The 25,324-nt window shown below is 42.2% G+C and overlaps 1 protein-coding gene across 1 annotated transcript in view; it reads left to right on the top strand.

The window, feature by feature from the left end:
• The window catches only part of ITGA5 (integrin subunit alpha 5), an 805,866-nt gene that overhangs the window by 543,940 nt on the left and 236,602 nt on the right, over positions 1–25,324 (top strand). Inside the window, exon 20 of the mRNA XM_044083969.1 lies at positions 23,904–24,051. Coding sequence (XP_043939904.1) covers positions 23,904–24,051 — 148 coding nt within the window. The remainder of the gene's footprint in view (positions 1–23,903; positions 24,052–25,324) is intronic.

The following is a 25,324-nucleotide window of genomic DNA, read 5'->3' as shown; positions in this document are numbered from 1 at the left end:
CTCTGGTATTATATATAAACTCACAGAACTGGGCATAGACATCTGTGTCACCAGATGTGTAGACAATTGGCTCATGGATAAAGACGCATGTTAGAGTGGGGGAATCTGCATCCAGCAAGAGGGCTGTCATCCATGGAGTACCACAAGGCTCATTACTGGGTCCCCCACTGTTTACAATATACTTCTCAGATGTCAAGGCAAATGCAGATGGCCTTTGACTGACCAAGTTTTCTGAAGAGTTCAAGTTGGGGGCAATCGTTGACACCTCAAATGATGATATCGTACAGAATGGTCTGATGCAGACTAATGATTGGTGTCAGAGCCATGGCCTCAAACTAAATGTAAATTCATGAAACTACCTTTTCGGAAATCAAATACACCTGCAAATTACAACATTGATAGTGCCCCCTAAGAGTGGAGGTAGTGGTGAGTGATCTGATAGTAATCTGAACTTTGAGCATCATATATCCATGGTGGTGAGTAAATCCTATGTGGCTCAGCTCACAAGTAAGGGCATGGAATCCAGATCTAAGGATGTCCTAGCACCACTATAGCCAACCTTCATCAGACAAATGAGTGCAATGCACCCTTTGGCATGTACCTCACCAGGCACTTTCAGTAGTTGGATTGTCATCAGAAGTTCCTCACCAAAAGTATATAACCAGCATGTCATATGTTGATTGATTTTAAAAACTCTATCATGGTATTCAGTTTCTTAACGATTACTGAGGGGTGACCTCTGCCTGACCTAGAAGGCAGTCTTTGACCTAGTCCTGATGGAAATGTAGCATATTCGCAGAACTAACTGCACAAGAGTTACCAACTCCAAAGATCTAAACCTAATATCTGATATGAATAGATTATGCAGGAGAGACAGATGTGTCCCAGAGACGACGAGTCCTAGAATAGGCTTCCTGTACATGTGAAGCAGACCCCTTTGCTGATCATCTTCATTCGCAATCTGGACCAGTGGATGGGAAATCACAAATTAACTCCTGGGGTGGCTCACATGTCCCTTATGGACTGAGGCAGTGTAAAAATTGTCAAAACTCCACTAGCTGAACCTTGTTTTCCCATAGGGATAGAAAATTGGGTAAAATCTGAGTAAAACTGGCTAGGCTTGTAAGGGCTCTTGAACCACTAGCCTAGCAATCTCCTGTGGACCCATTATGAACATGACCTCATGCTATTGCGTATGTGCTGCACTAATATATGCAATATGTATACATACAAGTAGCTGTAGAAAGATGCATGTATAGTGTGTATGCGTGTCTCTAATATAGAGGTATAGTACATCATTTTTGTATTAATGCTGTAGATGCATCATATTACATTGTCTGTTCACTATATGCACCATATAGTGCAGTGGTTTGCGTTATCTCACAGCAAGAGGTTCTCCTGTTCGATTCTTGGCTGGGGTGCCTTCTGTGCAGAGGCTAAATGTCCTCCTTGCATTCGTGTGCCTTTCCTCCAAGTGCTCCGGTTTCCTCTCACATTACAAGGGCATGCGTCTGCAGCACTTCTCCCTGGGCTTTCTGAAAATTGGCTCATTCCAAGTCGGACTTTCCCAGTAAACAAATGTTAAATATATACCTAGCTGTGCATGTCCATGAACAGTAGAGTTTTCAGACTCTTGTCTACAAATCTTTTTCTGCATTGTGTCTTTGCTGTTCTGAAAGTTTTGGCAGTTTTCTGCTAAGAAGTTGCAAACCCTTTTCAAAGCATCACATAAGAGAAAGAGAGAAAAAAAGGACGCATCAGTTCCATTGAAATTACTTGAATAAACAATTGTACAAGTAAACACTGGCAGCAGTCCCAGGGATACTTCACTAGTCACAGTGAGAGTTAACAAATCCAATGTTTTTCATTCATTTGTTCCTAACAAAGCATTTTTGCTTAGTGTTTGGTGCTGTATGGTTTGTGATTGAATGCCGTTTCTTTTCCTGGTAGAGAACTTAATGAACATACATTTCAAATGGAAGGTTGTTTACAAAGTATAATGCTGTGCATTCAAGTCACAAGAATTTATTTTTTTTATGTACTTTAAAAGGAATTCTAGTAGTTCAGAGCTTGTTACTTTAACCTTGCACGTACTGTAGGGGAAGGGGTCAGAATTGGGCGTCTGCTAAAACCAGGCAGCTGATTCCTAGCCCTGCTGTCTTTGTGTTCCTTGTCATGCCTGTTGCTGGAGAGTTTTGCTCAGGTTAATGTCAGGATGTTTTTTTTATCTTGCTGGTTAAATCCAGACCAGAAACTTTTCTACATTGGTGATAAGAACATGTGTCCAATCAAAGATAAGAACATTTGTCCAATCAAAGCACATTTTAATCTGTTTTGCAGGTGAGCAGTTGGACAGCCTGTGTTTAGGAATCTGTACTTTAGTTCGCAAAACATGCCACGGTGGTACGGCGGTAGCGTTGTTACCTCACAGCGAGAGGTTCTCCTGTTCGATTCTCGGCTTGGCTTGGGAGTGCCTTCTGTGTAGAGTCTGTATGTCCTCCCCATGGTTGGGTAGCATTCGAAAGACATGCGTGCGTAAATGGGTGTGCCTTCATTGAAGGTTGGACATCGAGCTGGCACCTTGGCATTTCGTAAAAATCTACTGCCAATCATTAGCGGACCAGAGTTCTGCTGTGGCGACCCCTTACTGGGAAAAAGCCGAAAGACAAAACTTTAGTTCGCAAAACCATCCCAAAGGAGTTGTCTTGCTACATTGCAGATGTAGTAGTCCTATATACATTCCTTGGAAACCTGAGTAATGAAGGAATCATTTTAGTCCAGAAATAATGAACATCTCCAAATATCTTGACAGTTTGTACTACATTGGAGTCTGTTTAAGTTCAGAAACAGGTTTATTGCTGTGAAACTTCTGCAACAGTGATGGTAAGTAGTAGTTGTAAAAAGGAACAAGTGAATTCTGTATACAAATCTTGTGTAGGTAGTTGTTGGGAAGTGTGTGTGTAACATAAATGCAGAATAAAATCAGACCAGAATCTGGGTGAAAATTCTAGACTATTAATATTGAGATGGCATGAAGCTATGGGTAGCTGATGAAAATGCCAGTCAGTTTAGGGGTTTAGAAATGCACAGTTCTACACTAAAGATGTTCATAGGTGTGTGCTAGGCTAATGGTCCTGGAGCCTTTACAAGCCTAGCCCATAGGATTACCCTGGCATCGTGCCACCTGACCTTAGTTCCCAGTGCCTCTCAAGCAGAACCACTGGAGTAATCCCTGGGGTGAATCTCCCATCCACTCATCAAGATTTCTCTTGAGGGCCAGTGAGGCGCCCCGCTTGACATGTGTGGGAAGTCTATCCCATAGCATGGGTAACTAACCTGTCCCTCCAGCTTGTTGTGTGGATTGTGGTAATGAGGTTGAGGTCTCTGGAGTGTGTAGTGTGGAGGGATTGGGATTTCTTTAGATGTAGCATTTCAAACAGAGCTGGGGTCAGACGTGGCTTTGTAAGTCAAGCAGAGATCACCGCTAAGTAGGTGTGATATAAGAACGAGAATAGTTGGAGTTTGAGCCTGTCCAGATAGGGCAAGTGTTTAAGGCCTAAGATCCTCTCTGAGGAATTTTTGCGGCCTCTCCAGTTGTAGGTGTCTAATGAGGTACATGCCAAATGGGGCATTGTACTCTGATTTGGCCTAATGAGGGAAGAGTAGAGGGAGACGATGACCTCTTTCTTCCTGGATGCAAAACCCTTCGTAACGAGATGTGCCAAATGAGGGAAGAGTAGAGGGAGACAATGACCTCTTTCTTCCTGGATGCAAAACCCTTAGTAACGAGATGTGCCAAATGAGGGAAGAGTAGAGGGAGACAATGACCTCTTTCTTCCTGGATGCAAAACCCTTAGTAACGAGATGTGCCAAATGAGGGAAGAGTAGAGGGAGACAATGACCTCTTTCTTCCTGGATGCAAAACCCTTAGTAACGAGATGTGCCACATAGAAGGACTTTCTGACCACAGTGGCAATGTGATGGTCAGAGAGGTTGCTGTCAACCTGTGTTCCCAGGTCTCTTATGATTCCTTCTGTGTTGAGTGTACTACTATCAATGTGGTAATTCATGGGAACCATTTTTTTCCCAAAGGGGATGACTACACATTTTTTGGCATTGAGCTTAAGGCCATGGTTCTGACACCAGTGACTGGTCTTAGTGAGACCTTTCTGTAGGATGTCAGCATCACTTGGGGAGTTGATTATGGCTTCCAACTTGCAATAGTCTGCGAACTTTGCCGGCCAGAGTCCCTTCATGTTGGCCTGAACTTCAGAGAAGTAGGTATCAAACAGGAGAGGACCCAGGATCAAACTCTGTGGGACTACACTCGTAACTGGTCAACAGTCTGACTTTGAGTCAGCTGCTTTCACACTGTGGGTTCCATCTGTGAGCCAGTTTGCAACCCACCTAGTGATATAGTGGTATATGCCTAGCTTAGTGAGTTTTTCAACGATTCCTGAGTGGGTAATGGTGTCAAAGGCCTTGGACAGATCAAGGTAGGCTGTATGAATCACCTTGCCTTCATCCACAGCTCTGATGATTGACTCAAAAAAGTCGACCAGTTTGAGCAAGTATGATCTACTTTTCACAAAACCAAACTGTGTGGTATCCAGAGTTTGGAGATTCCCTATGTCTGTGTTTGTTAGCTCCATGATAATGTATTCTATAGCTTTGCATGTCAGACTTGTCAGGCTAATGGGGTGGTTCCCAGGGTCTGTAGTCACTTCTCCTTTGTGAAGAGGGATGGCTGTAGCAGTGCGTCATTCGTTAGGGCCAGAGGTGAGGCTGTGATTGAACAGGGCACACAGGTGAGGTGCCAGTTCACTCTGTAGTTCATGTAGAACACAGCCAGGGATATTGTCAGGTCCCATCGAAGCTGTATTCTTGGCCTTGGATAGAGATGTTTTAACCTGTGCAGTAATAATACTGTTTGCCTGGCAATCTACTGGTGTTGTGATTGGTCCTTTGGTGTGGGAGAGAGGGGGTAAAGTTGGCATTGAATCTGTCTGCCAGTATATTGGCAATATGTGTTGGGTCTGTATAGGAGGTGCCATTGTGTAACAGCTCCGAGCAAATCTGGGTATTGCTGTGGAGATTCTTTACATAACTATAGAAGGCCTTATGGTTGTCTTTACTCTCTGATGCAATTCTGTTTTCATAGCTAGCTTTAGATGATTTGATGAGGGATCTCAACTTTTTGTTGTGGCTCATAAGGGAGTTTTTCCAGTCTTGGGACTTCACCTTATTTCTCATCAGTTTCCTCCTTCTGTTGTAGAGTTTGTTTATGACAGAGGACCACCAGATCGGCTTCCTTTTTTTGGAGGAGAGCGCATTGGTTCTTTTGGATATGGCGAGATCCTTGCATTTGTATATATGTTCATACAAGGCATTAGTGTATAATTCAGCGGTCATGCAGCTGTTCTCCAATTGCATGGGTGCCATGAAGTTAGCCACCTCTTTTTTTTAGGAGCCCAAAGTTAGTTTTGGAGAAGTTTTCATGGTGGTTACCTTTGCCGAGGGGGGGAGGGGGGGGTTTGGGAGCGATGTGGAATTCCAAGGCGATTAATTTGTGGTTGGATCTAACCAGGGAGGAGTTGACTATTGGTACAGAGCAACGGTCACCCATGTTAGTAATAACGTCAAGGATGTTGCTACCTCTAGTGTGGGGGTGGCATAAGAATGAGTTGGTCCAGGGCTTTGGAATTAATCAATTCCAGGAAACGTTGAGCAAGTGTATTGGTACACGAGTAGTTTTCCCGGTTATTGGAGGGGCAGTTGAAGTCACCCAGTATGAGAGTGTTAGGTTGGACTCTAATATTCTCCAGAGTGCTTAGGAACGTGGAGTGCAAGTCTTGCGTCATGGTTGGTGAACTATAGCAGGCTACGACTTGAATTACTGTCTTACCCAATGTTAGCTGCAAGTATCTCTGATGCATTATGTTGGGCTACCAGTCTGGAGGTGTGCGCATCCTTTATGAATATGGAAACACCACCACCTTTGATGCTTTGGTCCAGGTTCTGGGTCCAAAAGGTATGGAATGAGTTATAGCCTGGTAGTTCTGTGGTGCTATCTGCTGCCTTGAACCAGGTCTCTGTGACAGCACAAATGTTTATATTCTCCATTTTAAAGAGTGCTTAGAGCGAGTGCATTTTGAGATTGATTTTTAGCGTTGAGCAGCATGACCCTCAGATTGCATTTGTTTGTAGCTGTTACGGTGGTAATTTGGTCTTTGGAACACCGTCCTAAAAAGGCACTATAGGGGTGGCAAGAGCCTTGGCCAGTATCTAGAAGCTCAGGGGTGACAGATGCAGGCTGTCTCTGGCAAAGCATCTAGGTCTGTCAATCATGTCATCCCAGGCAGACGGATACTGGATCCCCTTAGAATGACACCAGAAATTTAGCCAATAGTTGAAATCGTTCACTTTCTGCTTGTACTGTGGTATCATTCTGGATGACGGTAGGAGGCTGCTCAGGGCTAGGGTCATACCCGATTGGGCTACGTAATCAGAGAGCTCCTCCACGTCTCTCTTCATGCAGTCCAGGGAGGTATGTCTCAGGTCATTCACACCCACCTGTACAATGACAGAGTAATTTTGTACCTGTTGTTGTTGGGCCTGAGTGGGTGTGTTATGTGGTGGATCCTGGCACCTGACAGGCAGCTGACTTGTTACTTTCTCCTTATTTAACTTAGTGTGTGGGACATCAGTGTGCCTCACTATCAAGTCATCTATGACTAATGTGTTGGGCATGCTGTTTTGCCTTAGGGGCTTTGGTTGAGTTGCACACTGTTTAGGAGGGTTGTGTCTCATGATTAGTGTTGTGTTGTGGTGGTCAAGCGCGTTTCTGCCTTGGAGGTCTCAGCTGTTTGGGTAGATTTTTATTGAGAGCCTCCACAAAGATAGGTGCGTGGTTTGGGTTTTTATGTGAAGGTAGTGCTGGTGTGTGTTCTGGAGGGCTATGTGTTCCATGTGGTGTAGTGCAAGTGTTGACCTTTTCCTCTTGACCAGCTATTCCGGTCTTGGCTGCAGAGTGCGTGGCTTCCAATTTGGATATGCAAGTGCATCTCTCGCACGTCTGAGTGTTAGGAGGTAAGAGGAGAGGGTTGTCAGTGTACATGAGGCAGTTGCTACATTGCCTCAGGATGCCTAAATTCACCAGGTTATTAGAAGAAAGCACAGGGACCTGACCTTTAGACATGCTTGGAGGGGTGAGCATTAATAATAAGTACTGGATCTGTTTCCTTGTAGAAAGTTTAGTGCTGGTAGCTCTTTTGTGTGCTACAATAATTGCTACAAGAAGTCTGGTAAAGTGCTAGACTAATAAGCTAGTAAAAGTGCAGGAGAGGAGGGAACTGGCATATCTAAGGGAAAAATTGAAGAGCAGACTTTGGCACCACTCAGCTTACAAAAAGTCCTGGATACAGCAAATCTGTATCTGGACTACACTAGTTTCAGGAAAGGCAGGAAACAAGTTTTTCTTTAGTAGAAAGTGAAGACAAGATGAGATAATTCAATATGCAGAAGCTAAAGGGGTGGGCCTTTGCTAAGTTCTCACTATTAACAGTAGAATGAGCTGATGTAATGTGACTGGGGGGGGGGGGGGTTGACAGCGTCAACTTTATACCGGAGGCAGGCAACTCAAAGCCACCAAGACGTAAGACCACCACAACTGGGTGAGAAGGTGTGGGGGGGGGGGGGATAGTTGTAAATATTACAGAGATTCAAAAGTGCAGACGATAATTGAGAATAAACTCATCTTTTCTAAATATCAGAGTAGGCAGTAAGTCGGTCTCTCTGCAACAGTTTGAGCAACAAGTATATCTAATTTAAAACACTTGCTATGACATATACATTAGCATGGTAACATAAGGGACATATTGTTTTTATTTCATCTGCATTGCCATCTCCAGCTAGAGCAAGTTAAATTTAGGAGCAGATGTGCCTTTCTTATGGAAACGTATAGTGATGTATGTTTGGAATCAAAGTATTCTTGACTGGGGGGGGGTTACAAGTGTATTTAATTACCACCTTCATAAAATATGGTGGGCTGTTCCACTGAAGCGATTAATTGGAATCTGGTCTTCCTGGCACTGCCATTCTTTGGGAAATGCTGTTTTCCTGCATGTGTCTACAGGATTGGACAGAGTTGTAATGAGGGCTACCTGGGAAGGGCTAAGAAGTAAAATGAACCAGCCTGAATACCTAGTACTGTTGCAGCAGTGATGCACAATGGGAAGGACTGATGTTTTAGTGGGGGTCTGTCTTTGTATTATTGTTAAGAGTGAAGAGGATTATTTTGTTACAAAGTAGTTTGGCAAATTAACCTGTGTCTGTGCTGTCTTTGCTTTTACCAGAAGCAAGAAAGCACATGACCCCCCCCCCCCACAGTTTTCCTTGATAGGTTTTATTTTATTCACTATGCTTTCATTAAGTGCAAGTTGTAGGATATGATTTTAAAGTGTTCCACTTCTCTGTTGTACTGTACAACATAAGAGTATTTGTAAAAAGAGCTGTAATTTTGCCAGTGTTACTTTTTTGCGTATGCTGTGTGACTGGAATTAGTAAATAGGAACATGGCTATTGTGAATATGATTAGTTTGTCATTTGCTTTAGGGGGATTTTGGGGCTCACCATGCAGAGAGATCACACATACTGCCAAAACATTTTGAAGTAAAATGTTGCAAGATTGGCTTCCCTCTCACTGACCATTACCTGCTCCTGGTGTTCCCTCCACAATCATTGCCTCCTCGAAGCCCAGTTAATTTACTAGCCCAGTCCACAATGCAGTTTCATATTGCTGCCAATGAAAGAATGGTTTGTGTATGCCCTCTTCTAAGCTCACCCACATACACAGTGGGACAGTGATGTAACTGTGGCATTCTACAGATGTCTGGATTCAGCATTGTGCGTCTGTTCATGCTGTTTTGCCTTCCAGGCTTCAACTGAGAAAGTTGTAGCCTAACAAGAGAAAACTTACTCTCCCAGGTGGTAATTGAACTCTGATCTCCCAGGTTTTCTTAGCCCATATGCCTTTGCACTATGGGGGATGTTGTAGTGTTGCAGGAATTAAGCCAGTGCAAGTAGCTTCTCACTGCTGAAGTATTAGGTGTCAGATCTGCAGTAGCAGAGTTTGAAACATGGCCTGATGAAACACGAGACATAGTGGTCTGTTACCATTACTCACAAGTCCTGATTTTCACATGACCCTTGTACCAAACTACTGCAGGTGTACTACAAAACATACAAAGCGTGACATTCCCATTCCCTTTATAAAAAGACATTGGCCCTCTGTGTTCAAATTATACATGTATTTCACTGATTCAGTTAGTAATCTAACTTGCAGCTAATGTGAGTGAGTTGTGGCGCTGTCATATTATACAAACCCAAAGAAATGAACTCTATTTAACTGAACCATGTACAGCCTGGTTTGAGTGTGGCTTCTTCATATTTAGTGTTAAGTGTACTGATAATTGTCCTATTTCAGTTCAGCACCACTCGAGCAGCAGCATGAGAGGCAGTTTGAAACAATTTAGGTATTTTAGAGGTATGGTGTGGTTCTGATCCAGCATCTGCAGTAGATATCTCTAGCTGAGGATGCATTACTTACACATAACTACACTCTCTGGCAGCTACTTACGGGATCCATTCCTCTGATACCTTTGTACAAACTCCTTGGCAAATTGTTTCAACAGGTAAGAGTGATTTCTTCTGAGTGATTGTACATCATCTCTTTGTACCATGTAATATCTTTGATTTGGGTCTGCCCTGTTTGCAGGAATCTGCAGTTGGACCAAAATTTTGGTCTAGCAGCATTCTGATTTTCTCTGTCCTTTAGTAGAGAAGTTCCTTGCTATTCTGTCATAAATTTGTTTACATTGTAATTGCCTTTTCTGTGAAAGTTCTGCTAACATTTTGCTTTCTGGTACCAGTAGTGAAAATGAAGCTTTATTCCAAGCTTTTCTCGTATCAGTAGTCGAGACTGGGAATGTTCTATAGCCTGTAGTAGTGTATTCCTATACTCCAGTAATACTGAAATCCATTTGATTGGATGCATCACATTTCCTGAAAACATTCTTTGTAGGTTGAATCATATGCTCATCTTTGCCCATTAAACTGTGGAAATCTGTTGTAACAGGCTGACATTTTGAACTCCTGCTGTCCACATTATAAAATATGGTCTAACATTTGTTGCAGTATACCATGCCTTGCAGATTCCTTATGGACAGAGGCAGTCTGTAAAATGTGTCTGGAATCAACACCCAAAGGCCTACAGCCCTGGTACTGCTCCAGCCATTATCTGGGGAATTAAGATAATACTGTCATGTCCTGGGTATTATTGGCTAGACTTATAAAGGCTGTTGTACCATTAGCCTACTAATCATGTATGGAACCTATGGTTTAAGCACATCATCCACTGGTGTGCTTGTGGCAAAAAAAAAAAAAAAACTGGAGGTGATGCAAGCTGCTGTGACTCTTTCTACTTGGCATCAGTCTGACATCTCTGATGTGGAGAACCTGTGGAAGTCTGGCCAGTTGGATTTACTTCTGCCTGCTGCAAATTATCATTTATGATGATAGTTCCTGTAGCAGTGATCTCAGTACTAAAACCTGTACTACTTTGGTAAAACATTTCACAGTTGGTGCAGAAGATTAAAGTTCTGACTTCTTAATGAGCCCGTGCCAGTGGTACTGGGTTTGAATCTTTCCACCACCTTTTCATCTTCATTTGCTTACTGCGTGACCTTGAATAAGTTACTTAACCAGACAGTGCTTTTGAGCAATTGGGAATTTGGGCTAGGCTCCTTCATGGACTTCTAGAACTGCATGCCTAGTAGAGATCTATGAACCTATGTTGCATTTTCTCCATATTTGATAAAATGTGTGTGAAAATATTACTAATAATTTTAACTTGCTTAACTAATATTTTAACTTTCTTCTGCCAGATGTAAGCTATATGTAACCATAAGTACCATTGAACTAGTCTTTCACTAAATTTTGAACTGTATCATTGCAACGCCATATAAAACTCCTCCAAGTCCGTCCAGTTACTATTATACAAGTACTGCAAATTACAATATTACAATATTCCTGTTCTGTCTTTTATCCATTGTATAAAAAAAATCTCACTATGTCTGTTTTTATGTATTGTCACCATGTTGGAGATTTTCTGTCCGGGCCTCCACTGAAAATGGGTTTTGTCCAGTTGGACTTTCCCAGTAAACAACTGTGTAAACATAAGTAAAAATGAGCGTCTTTCATGTGCAAGTCCTTTCTTGAAACAATTAAAAAAAAAAAAAAAAACTACAAATCCTTTGTGAAAAGAACCACTTTGACTCTGGACTAGCTGGGGTGGGGTGGCTAGTTTTTATGAACTTCTGGGATCAAATAAAACATGCATTTTGGTTCCTCAGTATGTACATATTCTGAAGATCGTATATTTTTTTAAGATGAAGGCTGTTCTCTCAGTTTTAGTAGGTCTTTTAACTTTTCATATTCACTCATATTTAAATGTCTATCTCCCTTTACTTTTAAGTTCATGCAGAGTCCACCATCTGGGTTCAGAGTTAGATATCCAGTTCCATTCTAGTGACCTTTGCATATGATTACACACGAGAAACTTCCCACTGGTACTTGAAGAATCTTTGAGACCAACACTAGAAACCCAGTAATCGTGTTCTGATTCCAGCCCTGACCAAGGAAGTCAAATGGTGCCATCACATCTATGTTGGAATCCAGGCCATATTTCTGGGCTGTGGGAGGAAATTTGGGAACTTGGCACAACTTGCATGATTATGTGGTATACTGACTTCACATGGAAGGAAGTCGAGCCAAGAAGCTATCGGGTACTGTGAGGAAGTGACACAAATTCTTTGCTGCCCAGTCACGCAAGTAAAATATAACAGTTCTAGGTGAAAATTAACCTTTAAGGTTTATCAAAAGTTGAAAAAGAAGAAATGTTATCGTCACTAGAGAAAAGACAACTTAGTGTCTTCCTTCCCAGTTCTTTGCTCAGGGGGGACAAAATCCCACAGTCAGGGAAAAATGTTGCTCTTTCATATAAGTTAATAGATTTTGCATCAGAATGCATTTTCTGAAGAATTCATATTGTGAAACTGTGTGGCACTATTGATCTTATGAAGGACAAAAGCCTAGTACTCATAGTAGCAGCCTTAAAGAAAAGGTTTGTCTGTGGTTTGAGGGAGAAATTGGGAGGCATTTTTATATGACTAACAAACAGGCAGGCATTGTCTATTAGGATCAATGACTGAGGATAGTGAAATGCAACTTTTAGCATGTGATGTGCCATCAAGCTTCATGTCTTTTAAGTTACAAGAGAGTGTGTTGTATTCTGCATGAAAATACAACACTGGTATCCTGCTTAACTGGGGAGGGGAATGAAGGTGTGTAAGAGCTTGACAAGGATTGTAACACCCTTCACACACACACAAGGTCCATTAACTGACCAAAGAAATTACAGACCCATAAGTTTGACTAGTAAAGATGAAACTCTCTGGCAGGTAGAATGAATGCACTGTCCAACAAGACATGCAGAATTTGATACTTTTATGTGAAACTGTAATGTGGCACCTGAAGGGGTGATATAGTAGCCACTTTTTTGCCAGATGACTGGCACTGTGTTAGGAAACTTTGAAGAGACCTCTGTATGCAGGGTGACACATTTAGGAGAACCTACTTATCTGGTTTGAGGTGGAGGATAAGATGTTATGCAAATAGATGATGGAACTTTGTTTCTGAGGGGGTGCAGCATGTAGGCAGAAAATTCTCACTGAGACATGCATAAGCAGTAGATAAGTGGGCACCTAGCTTCCTATAGTCAGTCGCCCCACTCCCAATAAACAAAATGGTTCATTACTATAGTCACTTCAGTACACTTTTTTGGGTGGTTGTCTTTACACCTAGCCTGTTTGCAGGGTGAGTGTCTCTAACGTTATATGCACTTCGCGGCTTTTAACAGTGTTCTGCATGGAAGCATGATGTTACTACAGCTGAAAGTAATCCTAGTGGTCCAAGTCTATTTGCCATATAAAAAAGATTTTTTCTTGACTTGTTTTCTTTAGTATATTTCTACGATGTTTAATTCCATGAAGTTACCTTTGCTTGTTAAGATTACAGATCTTGATCTTTATTGCTCACCACCATCTCTTTCTGCTGTTGCCCACCAACCATCAGTCCCATTTGGTGACTTGTTCCTGCACAGTGCAAGTGCTTAGCATATATTTATTCCTTATACAGGGTAAGACCACTCGCTGTTTGGGCAAGTGGTCTTTTCTGGCAGTTATCAAGCTTTTTTCTTGCTTGCCCTGGCAGTCTGCTATACTGAACATATAGAAGGGAAGACCTGCCATTCTCCATTAGTGGTGTAATCTTCATCATACTTCCCCCTCATGGGAAGACATGCTTCATCATCTGTGGTGCCTTTTAGTGGACTAGATGGTCTTGGACATCATCCGAGATGGACATCCAGACATGCTCCCTAGGAAGAGGTAAGCAGGTATTGGCATTTTTAAGTTCTCCTTTTCCAGTGTCTGAACTGCTATTAGAATCCAGTTATAGAGCTTCTGTCTACACCATAGATCTTTCTAAAATGGCTGCAGAGCATGATTTTAGCTGTAGCTGTTCAATGGTGTAATATCTAAGAACAGAACTGTAGAGGACTGAAGTCACTGCTTGGCCATTCCTGTGGCTAGAAGTGCACCACAGGGTCGTCTTCTTTTATGTCTCATTTCTAACTACATTTAGTAGCATTTTTAAAGGCTCTGAACTGATTTTGCTGTCCGATGTTTTGAACCATGTCTGACCGCATGTTCTGGTCATTAACTTTTCATTGTACTGTGGTTTCTGTCTGTTAGGGGACTGGCTGGATGACAAAAAGATTTTATGAACTCTTACAAAAAAAGTTTCAGTTTATATATGGGGTAGGACTTAAGTAGTCAGTTTGGAATTGTGATGTTTATAATTCTGAACATAATCAGATCTCTATTTTCCATAGAAGAAAATTATTCTTTTTAGATTGCAAGTTAGTTACCAAGTGCATTCTAACAAATAAATACTTTCATCAGAGGTTGTGTGGTGAAAGTGCAAAGGAATATTTTACATATGATGCCTTAAAGAGTGGACAATGGTTGTGTGCTGAAAACATCTAAATACCAGAAAGGTGTTCACGAGTAGAGTAAATGGTTTGGAAGCAGCTTGAAGAATCCCCCCCCCCCCCGAACAAGACTAATGGATGCCATGTGTTTGTTGCAGAGGGACACACAGGCACATAGACACAGGCACAGACAGACACACACACACCATTACTGGATTATAGGTTAGTTATGGTCCACAGGCTGTCCCATAAGCTACCCTTCTAGCATACCCTGTTCCTTAAGTAGCTTTTATCTGTAGTTAGTTTAGATCATTGATGAGACAAACCTCTGTGGTGTGACTTGGCTCTGGGCGAAATGTAAATTAAGGGAGATGCAGTAATAAAAGAAAATATTTCAAACTGAGCAATTGTTTAAATGAATGCTTGTATTGTCAGAATGCGCATGCAAAAAAAAATTGACATACAAAACCGATGGCAACGCACAACCCATAAAAACACACACAAATGTATAATAGAACACATTCCATTTTAAATAGCAACACTTTCCAAAATGTATAAATTGTCAATTTAAAATTAATCAGTCAAAAAACACTCTCCCACATGATAATTCTGATTAAGCAGTGAACGAGTCACATTCCTTCTCCAAAATGTACTACTTACCTGGAGTTGAGGTCAAACCTGGAGGAACCTGCATTCTTGCATCCTCTCCATATCACTACTCATTGACCTAAACACTCTTTGGTCAGTGCTTTATCCCAGTAAACTAAGCCGGACTCTCTGCAGGTTCAGCCTGGGTTACATTCTACAGTAACAATAAAAATGTTGTACGACCATCAGAAATGGTTAAAGGCTGTAAAACATTGATTATACAAATAGACACTATATGTACAAAATTGTAAGTTACATAATGTATCAACTAGCAGTCGTAAGATAACAATAGCATAACCAGCAAGAGAAGGTCAATGAGCATAATATGTACATATTCATACAAGGTAGAATATTTAAAGTTGTTATGGGGGGACTGAGGTGGTGAAATATATTTGAGGAATTTCAAAATGAAATTTTGATGGTTATGTGATATATGTCCTACATGCTGGCATTTGCATTCATGTTGTTGAATTATAAACTGTTTACATTGAGGCTTGAACCTAGAGTAATTTATATTGTCAGTGAGATTGGGGGGGGGGGGGTCCTGCCACAATTTCTGAGCAAGGGCATAGAAGCTGTGGTCACTGCTATGCAGCTTGGTGGGGGAGGGGGGAAATGGTACCACCTGTTGGCCTGGCTTCACAGGTTGCATCTTGACATGGCTGCTATGAGTTTTATTACAAAATGAGATTGGGTGTCGTAGTGGAGCAGTTTGAAGAGTAGGGACCCAAGATGGTTTGCTCAGGCTTGAATAGTTATGGGGAATAGTTGAGGGAGTGATATTCATGGGGTAGATTGATGATTAATCTGCATAATTATTTTAAAAGGTCTGTAATGTTGTGTTTGTGATAGCAATCGAGGGTAAGCCGTATTCCAGTTGGGCAAGCAGTATACCTTTGTTTGTGGCAGTCTTGGTAATTGGTGAAAAGAGCGGAGATATTTTATTGGCCCAGAATAGGAGGAAAGTTGATTTTGGATCTTAATTTATGGATGTGTTCTCGATAGATGAGTGGTAAATCTAGATGCCTAGGTATTCAAAGGATGTTATTTCAATAGAGTTATGGTCCATGTAAAAAGTATTGAGACCTAGGTGTCTTGGTTGGTCTTTTTAGTACCAAACAGAGACTTTTTAAGATTCAGAACAAACTTTTCAGAGGTGGTCCATCTGTTTAGGTCCTGAACCCCTACTTGTAGGTGGGTTTGTATGATGAAACGTTCTGTATTAGATTTGTAAATGGCCATGTCCCCTACATATAAGAAGTTGTAGTTGGGGTGGGTCGAGGAAGTAGTTTGTTAATGTAAGTTGGGAATATTAGAGGCAGATATAGATGACTCCGATGTCCTAGAAAGAATGAATGCGGTGTCTGATGGGAGCTGAGCTGATCTTAACTGTAAATGATCTGTTAGGATGATTTTTGAACCACTGAGTGGCATCAGTCCAGGAACCAGTTCCTGAAGAAGGTTAATAACCATGTGAAAGGCTAGTGTGAAGTCAATAATGATGGCCTCAGTTGAGTTCATTTTGTCCATGTTAAGAATGTCCTTTAAGTACTTCTGGAATGTAGGAGAGAGGTTTGGGTTTGTCTATGCATTGTCTTTTTGGTGACATTCCATAGAGTGGTGCAGTGATCTCATTTTGGCAGCTGAGGGTTCATTTTTCCAACTCTTAAGCTTCATCTTGAAGCTAAATAACTTCTCTCAGCTCTCTGATGTGCTGTTAGTCTTTGCTAGGTTAAAATAGTCTAGTGATGATGAGGAATGGAGTTGTCTGAAGTGTAACGCAAAGGTGAGCAAGTAGGAGAGCAGTGATGTTGGTTGGATAGGGAGAGTATGGTAGGACACATTTATTACTGAGAATTGGTTTGTAGTCTGCATATTTGTAGGGGAAACTTTGGTCTGAAAGGCATCATCCTAGGTGGGTATTTCATTTTCAAGTTTGGATGTTGAAGGTTATTGGACAGCGGTAACTACAGGTGGGTGGTGATGGAGCTATTGGCAAGGTGGGAGGATGTTATGAAGTCTAGTACTTTCAAGTAAGCAAGGAGTTAAATGTCTTGGTTAAAAGGACAGAGTTTAGATTGAAGTCACTGAAGACCATTTGATTTGTGTGATATTAGCAATATTATTGAGCCAAGTGTTGAAGCTTACTAGAGGCAGGGGGTGGTATTTGCAAATGGGTGGTGTATTAGGTTGTGGAAGGAGGAGTGTTTGAGGATCCAGTTGGGCTCATTTGCGGTCAAGGGGTTAGCTTGGGCAACAAATGCGGAGTGCATTTTTGTGCAGGAGCATAACCCACCAGTTCTGGTTCCAGGGTGCACATCAGACTTTTATCGTGGAAAAAGTGGTGAATGTGGTGGTGGTGGTTGTTTGAGCCAAAATTCCATAATACAAATGTCAGTAGAATGGAAGCTCAAGAAGTAACTGACAAGAGCTACAGAAGTGGCTAAATATCTTCAATATAAATATCCATCATGTTAACAAATTCATCCATCCACAACCCCTTTTCTCCATTTTTTGCACATGGTGTTGGATTGTCACTTCAACGTGACCATCATGATTCTAGAGCAAAGGTTCATACCACTGGGTAGCTAGCCTTGCTGGGGTTCTTCCATACATTACACTCACATGTATGGCCAACTTAGCATACATTCCACCTACTATATGCCTTTGGAATGTGGGAAAAAGCTGGAGCACCTGGAGAAAATCTACGTGAGCACAGTGAAGATGTTCTTCGTCTCCCATTGCTGCAGTCCTTACATATGGGTAGTCCGCTGTCCACAATCGGCCCGAATACCAAAGGGCTAGAACCGGCGTCGGTCATCGGCGCCCGAGACTGACGTCAGTACGTTGCCAGTACAAATGCGCATGACCGACGCCATATCCTCAGTCTTTCTTGCCGCATGGTCCTAAGCAGAAGCAGCATTTGCAAGTGCCGTTCGGCGTTCTGGAATTGTCGGTTTTCGAGTTTCAGACCGGAGACCAAGTTGGGCTAAGTACCCCATTGGGGACACTTTTGTCTTTTTCTTGCCTCAGTATTGACGGATGTCAGAAAAAGTTAATAACTGTATTTCTTGTGGGAAACAGATTCCTCATAGGGATTACCATTCACTCTGTATTCCTTGTTTAGGGCCTGAGCACGACGTTGTTGGGTGTCGCTTTTGTGCTACTTTTAACAAGCGTACTATTAAACGTCGGTTGGACTGTGCTAGGCTCGTGTTTGGTAAACGTTGTAATTACAACATGCCGTCGGATTCTCCGATGCCCGGTTCTTCTAAGAAGCGCAAAGAGAGGTCTTTGCGGTCCAAACAGGATGAGTCGTCCGCTCCGGACGCTGGTTCTGTAGAACCACCGACTGCTTCAGCGGTTCCTTCTGACAGTTTACCTGAGTCTCAAGGGGAGCCTTTGTTACTACAGGAAGTGGCTTCTCCTGTGTTAGGCCAGGCTGAGGGTGCTTCTCAGGTGTCGGTGGTTCCCTCCCCTCATAGGGTAGTTAGGCCTCCTCCTTCTCACAGCAAAAGCCATTCTAAGTCTAAGTCTGCCCCTGCTGGTGCTAGTCCCCAGGGTCCAGCTCCTAGGAAGCACATGTTAAAGATGGCTGAAGATTTGATTACTTTAATTAGGGGTTCTATGCCCCCCCCCCCAGAAAAAAGGCCCAGGGTAGAGACAGAGTTGGAGGGTTTGGTTCAGTCTTCCAATGAGTCAGATTCCTCTGTGGAAGAACTTCAGGATTTCCCTCCCTATTCTGATTCGGAGGCTGAGGACACCACTCCCTCTGCGTCCCCTCCAGAAGATTTTTCTTTCTCTGATACTTTGCATTCCATGAGGGAACATTTCAAATGGGAAGGCCAGGATTATTCTGATTCTCGTAAAAGGCTAAGAGAATTCTTGTTTTTGCCTCAGCATAGGCCCTTGGCTATTCCCCCTGTGTACTGGATGTTGTTCAGGATGTATTTTCTGAGGCTGCCCTTAACCCAGATTCTCTGCCCCCTGCCCCGGTTAAACCTGATAGATACTACAGGGTTCCGGAAGCTCACAATTACTTATATAAGAGTCCTAGGGCTGATCCAGAAACTGTTTCTCAAGGCCCCAAAGGTGTTAGGGCTTCTGTGGTCAAAAATCCAGTTCCTCTGGGCAAGGATGCTAGGGCCCTGGATAGGTGGGGTAAAAAACTGTATACCTCTTCTACTTTGGCTATGAGAGCTTTAAATTGTCATTTTCATATGCTCAGGTATCAAAATTATTTACTGGGACAATTGAAATGTAAAGTAGATGCTTTAGCTGAAGGTATTGAATGTAAGGAGCTTCAGGATTTAGTGCATGCTTCAGACCAGGTTGGTAAGCATTCTTTGCAGTGTGGTTTTGATGCTTTACAAGCTTCTTCCAGGGTGGCTGCTACTAGTTCAGTTGTTCGCAGGCATGCCTGGCTTAAAGATCAGACCTTGTCAGAGCATGTTAAGGCTCGAATTATGGATGCTCCTCTGCAATCTGATGTTCTTTTTGGCCCTCCAGTAGAATCAGTTTTGAAAAAAATGGAGGAAAAAGCTAAGTCTATGCAGACAGTTAAGGACTTTTTACAGGTTCAGCCCCCTAAGTTCAGTAGGAATTGGCCTGCTAAGGGATGGTCTTTCCCTCTTCGGATTTTCATTCTAGGGCAGGTCGAGTGCAGGTAGAGGTAGGGCTTCCTCTCAGGGCCCTGTTACTTCTAGGACTTTGAGTTCTTCTACCCCTTCTACTGGGGAGGGCAGGGGTCAGTCCTTTCAGAAACAGACCCAATGACCTGTGTCTTCAGCTGCCGGACTCTGCTTTGCTGGCAGCTCCTCTAGGAGGAAAACTGGGACTTTTCAAAAGGAATTGGCATTTGGTTACCCAAGACAAATGGGTATTGGACATAATAAACCGAGGCTACAAATTTTATTTTCACACATTCCCTCCTTTCAAAGGTATGCCGGATGTGCCTCATCAGCAAAGACTGGAAGCACAGGCACAAATTTCTTCTCTGCTTCAGTTGGGAGCAATACAGGAAGTTCCTTCTGTGGAAAGAGGCACAGGGTTTTATTCCCGTCTTTTCTTAGTGCCAAAGAAAGGAAATACTTGGAGACCAATTCTGGATTTGTCCATTCTAAACACCTTTCTGGAAATTCCAAAATTCAAGATGTTAACACTGCAACAGCTGTTACCTATGCTGGGCAGGGATCATTGGATGGTGACTCTGGATCTCAAAGAGGCCTATCTTCACATTCCTATCAGGTCCAGTTGCAGGAAATTCCTGAGATTTCGGATTGGGAATTTGCATTATCAGTTCTCTGCATTGCCCTTTGGCTTGTCTACTGCGCCCAGGGTATTCACAAAAGTCCTGGCTCCAGTAATAGATTTTCTCAGACTAAAAGGAATTCAGATTTATCCTTATCTGGACGACTGTTTGATTCTGGCTCAAGGCAAGCACGAACTTCTTCAACATCTGCAGTATGTAATGACAGTTTTAAGATGCCTAGGGTATTCTGTGAACGAAATAAAGTCCAGTCTATTACCCTCACAAGAGATGTGTTTTCTGGGTGTAAGACTGAATACAGCTGCTCAGATGGCATTTCTTACCCCGGACAAACAAAGAAATCTTCACCTATACTTCCAACAGCTATCAGTAATGTCCAGGCTGACTGCAAGGACAGTCCTTCAAGCCTTGGGGTTCATGGCATCTTGCATTCTAGTACTTCCCAATGCCAAACTGCATATGAGGAAGCTACAATGGTATCTCAAAAGCGTTTGGACTCAACACAGCCACGATTTGGACACTGTCATTCGGATTCTACCTTGCATTCCGAAAGAATTTGTGTGGTAGGCTCAGGAATGTCACCTAAACAAGGGACTCTCTGTGACCCAACCAGAGGCAAGTCAGATATTAACGACAGACGCCTCGGAGTCAGCCTGGGGAGCTCATTTCAAAGGAAAATGGATTCAAGACCTTTGGCCCCCAGAGCTACTTCACTTGCATATCAACATGAAAGAGATGCTGGCAGTTCAATTTGCTTTGGAAGCATTCAAGGACCTACTTCAACAAGGACTGGTGTTGATTCGAACAGACAACACAACTGTCATGTGGTACATCAACAAGCAGGGGGGAACTCATTCTTACCCTCTTTGCAGACAAGCAATGCTGTTATGGGAAACTGCTTTAAATCTGCACATCACTCTTCGAGCACAGTTTCTGCCAGGAGCACAAAATTCATTAGCAGATGTTCTGAGCAGACAGATGGTGGATCCTCACGAATGGAAGTTGGACCCTCAGGTATTTCTTCAGTTGACCAAGGCTTGGGGAACTCTAGACATAGATCTGTTCGCTTCTCCTCTGAATTTCCAACTGCCTCTGTTTTGCACAAGGCTGTTTCATCCAAAAGCCTGGAAAATAGATGCACTATCCTTCAGTTGGAGCAACCTTCACGTGTATGCTTTTCCTCCTTTGCCTCGTCTTCCAAAGGTACTCTTTAAAGTCAGGAGGGACAAACCTTGCATGATCCTTATAGCACCGGATTGGCCTCGTCAGCATTGGTACCCTCTGTTGAGGAGCTTAATTCATGGGACACCTTGGCCATTACCACAGATTCCTCACTTATTGTCTCAGGAAAACAATCATTTTCTCAATGTCAGGGTGCAATCCCTACACCTGACAGCCTGGCGCATTCTGTTTTAAAGATGGAGGGCCTTCAGCTCCCTCAACAAGTTTTGGATGTTATTTTGGAAGCCAGGCGACCTAGTACTCGAAAGGTTTATGTTGATAAATGGAAGAGATTTTTTCTTTGGGGTTCAGCTAAAGGCTTTGATGTCAAATTGCCTAATTTGAGTTGTATATTGCAATATTTGACTGTTTTATTGGACAAGGGTTTGTCCTTCTCTTCTGTAAAAGTGCATGCTGCAGCTATTTCTGCTCACTATGATTGTGACCCTCCTTTGTTTTCACATCCATTGATTAAACAGTTTCTTAGAGGGGCAAAGAATATAAGACCCCCACGAAGAGCTCCTACTCCTGCCTGGGATCTTAATTTTGTTTTGGAAAAGCTGACTCTGCCTCCTTTTGAACCTGCAGCTACAGCTGAATTGAAGTTGTCTTGGAAGACTGCCTTTTTGTTGGCTGTTACTTCTGCTAGAAGGGTATCTGAATTACACGCCCTCATGGCAGTGGAACCTTTACTGATTTTTCACAAGGACAGAGTTTCCTTACGTACTAATCCTACTTTTATGCCTAAAGTGATTTCTAATGTGGCATTGAACCAATCTATACATTTGCCTACTTTTTATGCTAACCCCCAAAATAAAGGGGAAAAAGTTTTGCATTCTTTGGATGTACATAGGCAGTTACGGTATTATTTGAGCAGAACCAAAGAGTTCAGAAGATCTCAACAATTATTTGTTTCTTTTGCTTTGACTTCACATGGGAAAGCTGTCTCGAAACAAACTATTTCCAAGTGGATTGGCCATTGTATTACTTTTTGTTACTCTCATCATGGAAAGGATGTTCCAGTTGGGATCAGGCCTCATTCTACTAGGGCTACGGCCACCTCTACTGCTTTTTTAAGAGGGGTAGCTACTAAAGACATTCTAGAGGCAGCTACTTGGAGTTCTGTACATACCTTTACAAAAAATTATCATTTACCTCTCTATTCTAGGTCTAGGGCTGGGTTTGCCACTGCAATCTTACAGGGCATGTTAGCAGCTCCTAATGCTATTTAGTTGGCCAGCCTCCCTTTTTTCCGTTGCTCTGGGATTCTACCCATATGTAAGGACTGCAGCAATGGGAGACTAAGAACATAGTACAGTTTTGTACCTACCATAAATGTAGATGTTCGAGGATCTCCATTGCTGCAGTCCAATTTTCCTCCTCCTTCCCCTTTTCTTTTAGGTTGGGTTTTGGGTGGTGTTTTTTGCATTCTGACGTCTGAGGCAAGAAAGACTGAGGATATGGCGTCGGTCATGCGCATTTGTACTGGCACGTACTGACGTCAGTCTCGGGCGCCGATGACCGACGCCGGTTCTAGCCCTTTGGTATTCGGGCCGATTGTGGACAGCGGACTACCCATATGTAAGGACTGCAGCAATGGAGATCCTCGAACATCTACATTTATGGTAGGTACAAAACTCTACTTTATGCAGATCCACACCCAAGGCGCATCAGCTGAGAATTGAACTGGGGAACCTCTTGCTGTGAGGTGGCAGCACATTTCACTGTGCCATTGTGCTGCGCTTACATCCTAGGATAATATCACCTAACACGTATCTTCCACTGAAGATCCAGCTTTAGTAGTCTGTACCAAGCCATCCCTTATGCTGCACAATCTGCTTCTAGCGTCAAATGCCCCTTATCCATCACTGGATAGCAACTCCTCTTTCACAATAGTTATCAAAAATGTGGAGTAACTACTGCAGCATGAATTCACCAGCCTTAACACTAGTTCTTCAGCCTAGTTATCTGGCAATGTTTTAAAGGCAGTTTTGTAACAGTAAAAACTGCATAATCCCCTTCTGTTATTCCCATAGTCAGAAGGCATACTATAAAGTCTGTCTTTCCTGGAGTTAGTAACCATTAGTAACCTGAAAACCTCTATATGACAGAAATAGCACTTCATAACTGCAGAGTATGGTTTCCTAAGTACCGTTGCTCTGACTGTGGCCATTAAAACCTTTGTCAACTTACCTCTGTTTTATGCATTGTGTACTTTAGTGTTTACAGTTTTAAACTTGGTGCATTGTCTTTTGATCCAAATTTGATGTAGATTTCAGTTGTGTGTGTATATGTATATGTGTGTGTGTGTGTATATATATATATATATATATATATATATATATATGTGTGTATATATATATATATATATATATATACTCTGCTTATTTCAGCTATGAATATGTTCTTTCTTGTACATTAACATTTACACTTTTGTCTGAAGCGTCTGCTCAGTTGGACTATCCTAGTAAACGAGCACCTTTTATGTAACCTGTACAGCACAGTGCACACGAACATGGATAAGTGCGTATGTTATTTAGTTAATCTTTTGAGAAAGTTTCATTTGCTGAACTGGAGAGATGTATTTTTAGAAGTGGAGTCTAGTCTGTGGCATTTCTTGACCTGTCTTCTTATCCATGATTGTATTCTTTACAGACATGATAAAGTGTACCATGGAGATGACAATGCCATCGCACTCCTATTTGATGCAAAGAATGATGGGGAAGGCGGAGCTTATGAAGCGGAGCTGTACGTTACCCTTCCACCAGAGGCTGAATACAGTGGAATTGTGCGCGACAGTGAGGTATGGTTTTGTTTGAGTGGTATTCTTTATTTTGTGGTGTTTTGGGCTTCAGGCATGTATTGAAACTGACAAATGATCTCCGCAGCAGCATTACTGTAAGACATTTAAGCACAGAGCATTGCAGATAGGCCCCCTTTCTGATGGCTTAAATCCCATAATGCATATGCAAAAAAAAAATGCAGTAAATGTCTAAACTTTCTGTAGTTCTACTAACTATTGGAATATGAAGGGACATTTTTGACCTTTATCTGGGAATTGAACCCAGGGCTTCCTGCATTCCATCTAGTGTCACTGCCTTTGAACTGACAGTGTCTTTGGGAAGTTTGGCATCTAATTCCCCCTTAAGAGCTTTTTTCCTTAAAGCTAGGAAATCCCTGTCATAGGGATTGTCAGATCAAGCAGTACATACGAGCAAACATGTATGTGTAAGCACACACGCAAACCTACACACTGACAGCTGAGTTAAAGTGGGATGTCTGGGGTTCAAGGCAGACAAGGGTCAACATTTTCCCTTCATATTCCAGCAGTCAGAAACAATGGTGTGTGTTGGGGGGGGGGGGGGTGTTTGATTTGACCTTTCCTTCTACATCATTGAGTTAACCCCTAACTGCAACCAGATGCAGACTGAAGAATTGCACAGTTCAGTTGCCCCATAAAAGTTCGGGTAAATACTGTTGCCACAGATGTTGAGTATACTGTGCCCATAAACTTCTCAAGCAAGCAGATTTGGCTTTGCTGCAGTTTTATAAATTAAAAAAAAAAGTAAACTGCTGCAATTTTAAAATTCACTTAACTGGTCACTACCCAAAGTGTTTTTGTGATTTAATAGCCCTGTTTTTGCTGTAAACTTTGATTTTTTTTTCTGTCATTCACTAATGCACACTTGTCAAAATTTGTAGTAGTACTGAAGTAGCCACTAGATTTGGCCCATGTCCTCATACTTTGCTTACTTTGTCTGTTAATGTTTCACCAAATTATTGATTCCAGAAATGGGTAGAATACAAACCTCTGTAAATATACGCTGGTATCTGACTTTTGACTAGATGAAATTTGCTTCCGTGTATGTATGGATTTTGAGTTGTGTTGCAACAGTCTGTGGTACAGTTGATGTGGATGATCATATTTTCTCATGCCTGGCCTTAACCAAGTCTTTCTGGGCATGAATAAATCCCACCATAATCCACAGCTGTAATATGAATTAGTGCAATATTTGCACTGGCCTTCATGTATAAGGCAGCTCGCCTTGTTAGCTACATCACTTCATGAAATTTGT

Source organism: Protopterus annectens, chromosome 9.part0 (genome assembly GCF_019279795.1).
Source record: "Protopterus annectens isolate FY-2018-M chromosome 9.part0, PAN1.0, whole genome shotgun sequence".
Lineage (NCBI taxonomy): Eukaryota > Metazoa > Chordata > Ceratodontiformes > Protopteridae > Protopterus > Protopterus annectens.
This window is presented reverse-complemented; position numbering and strand designations above follow the sequence as displayed.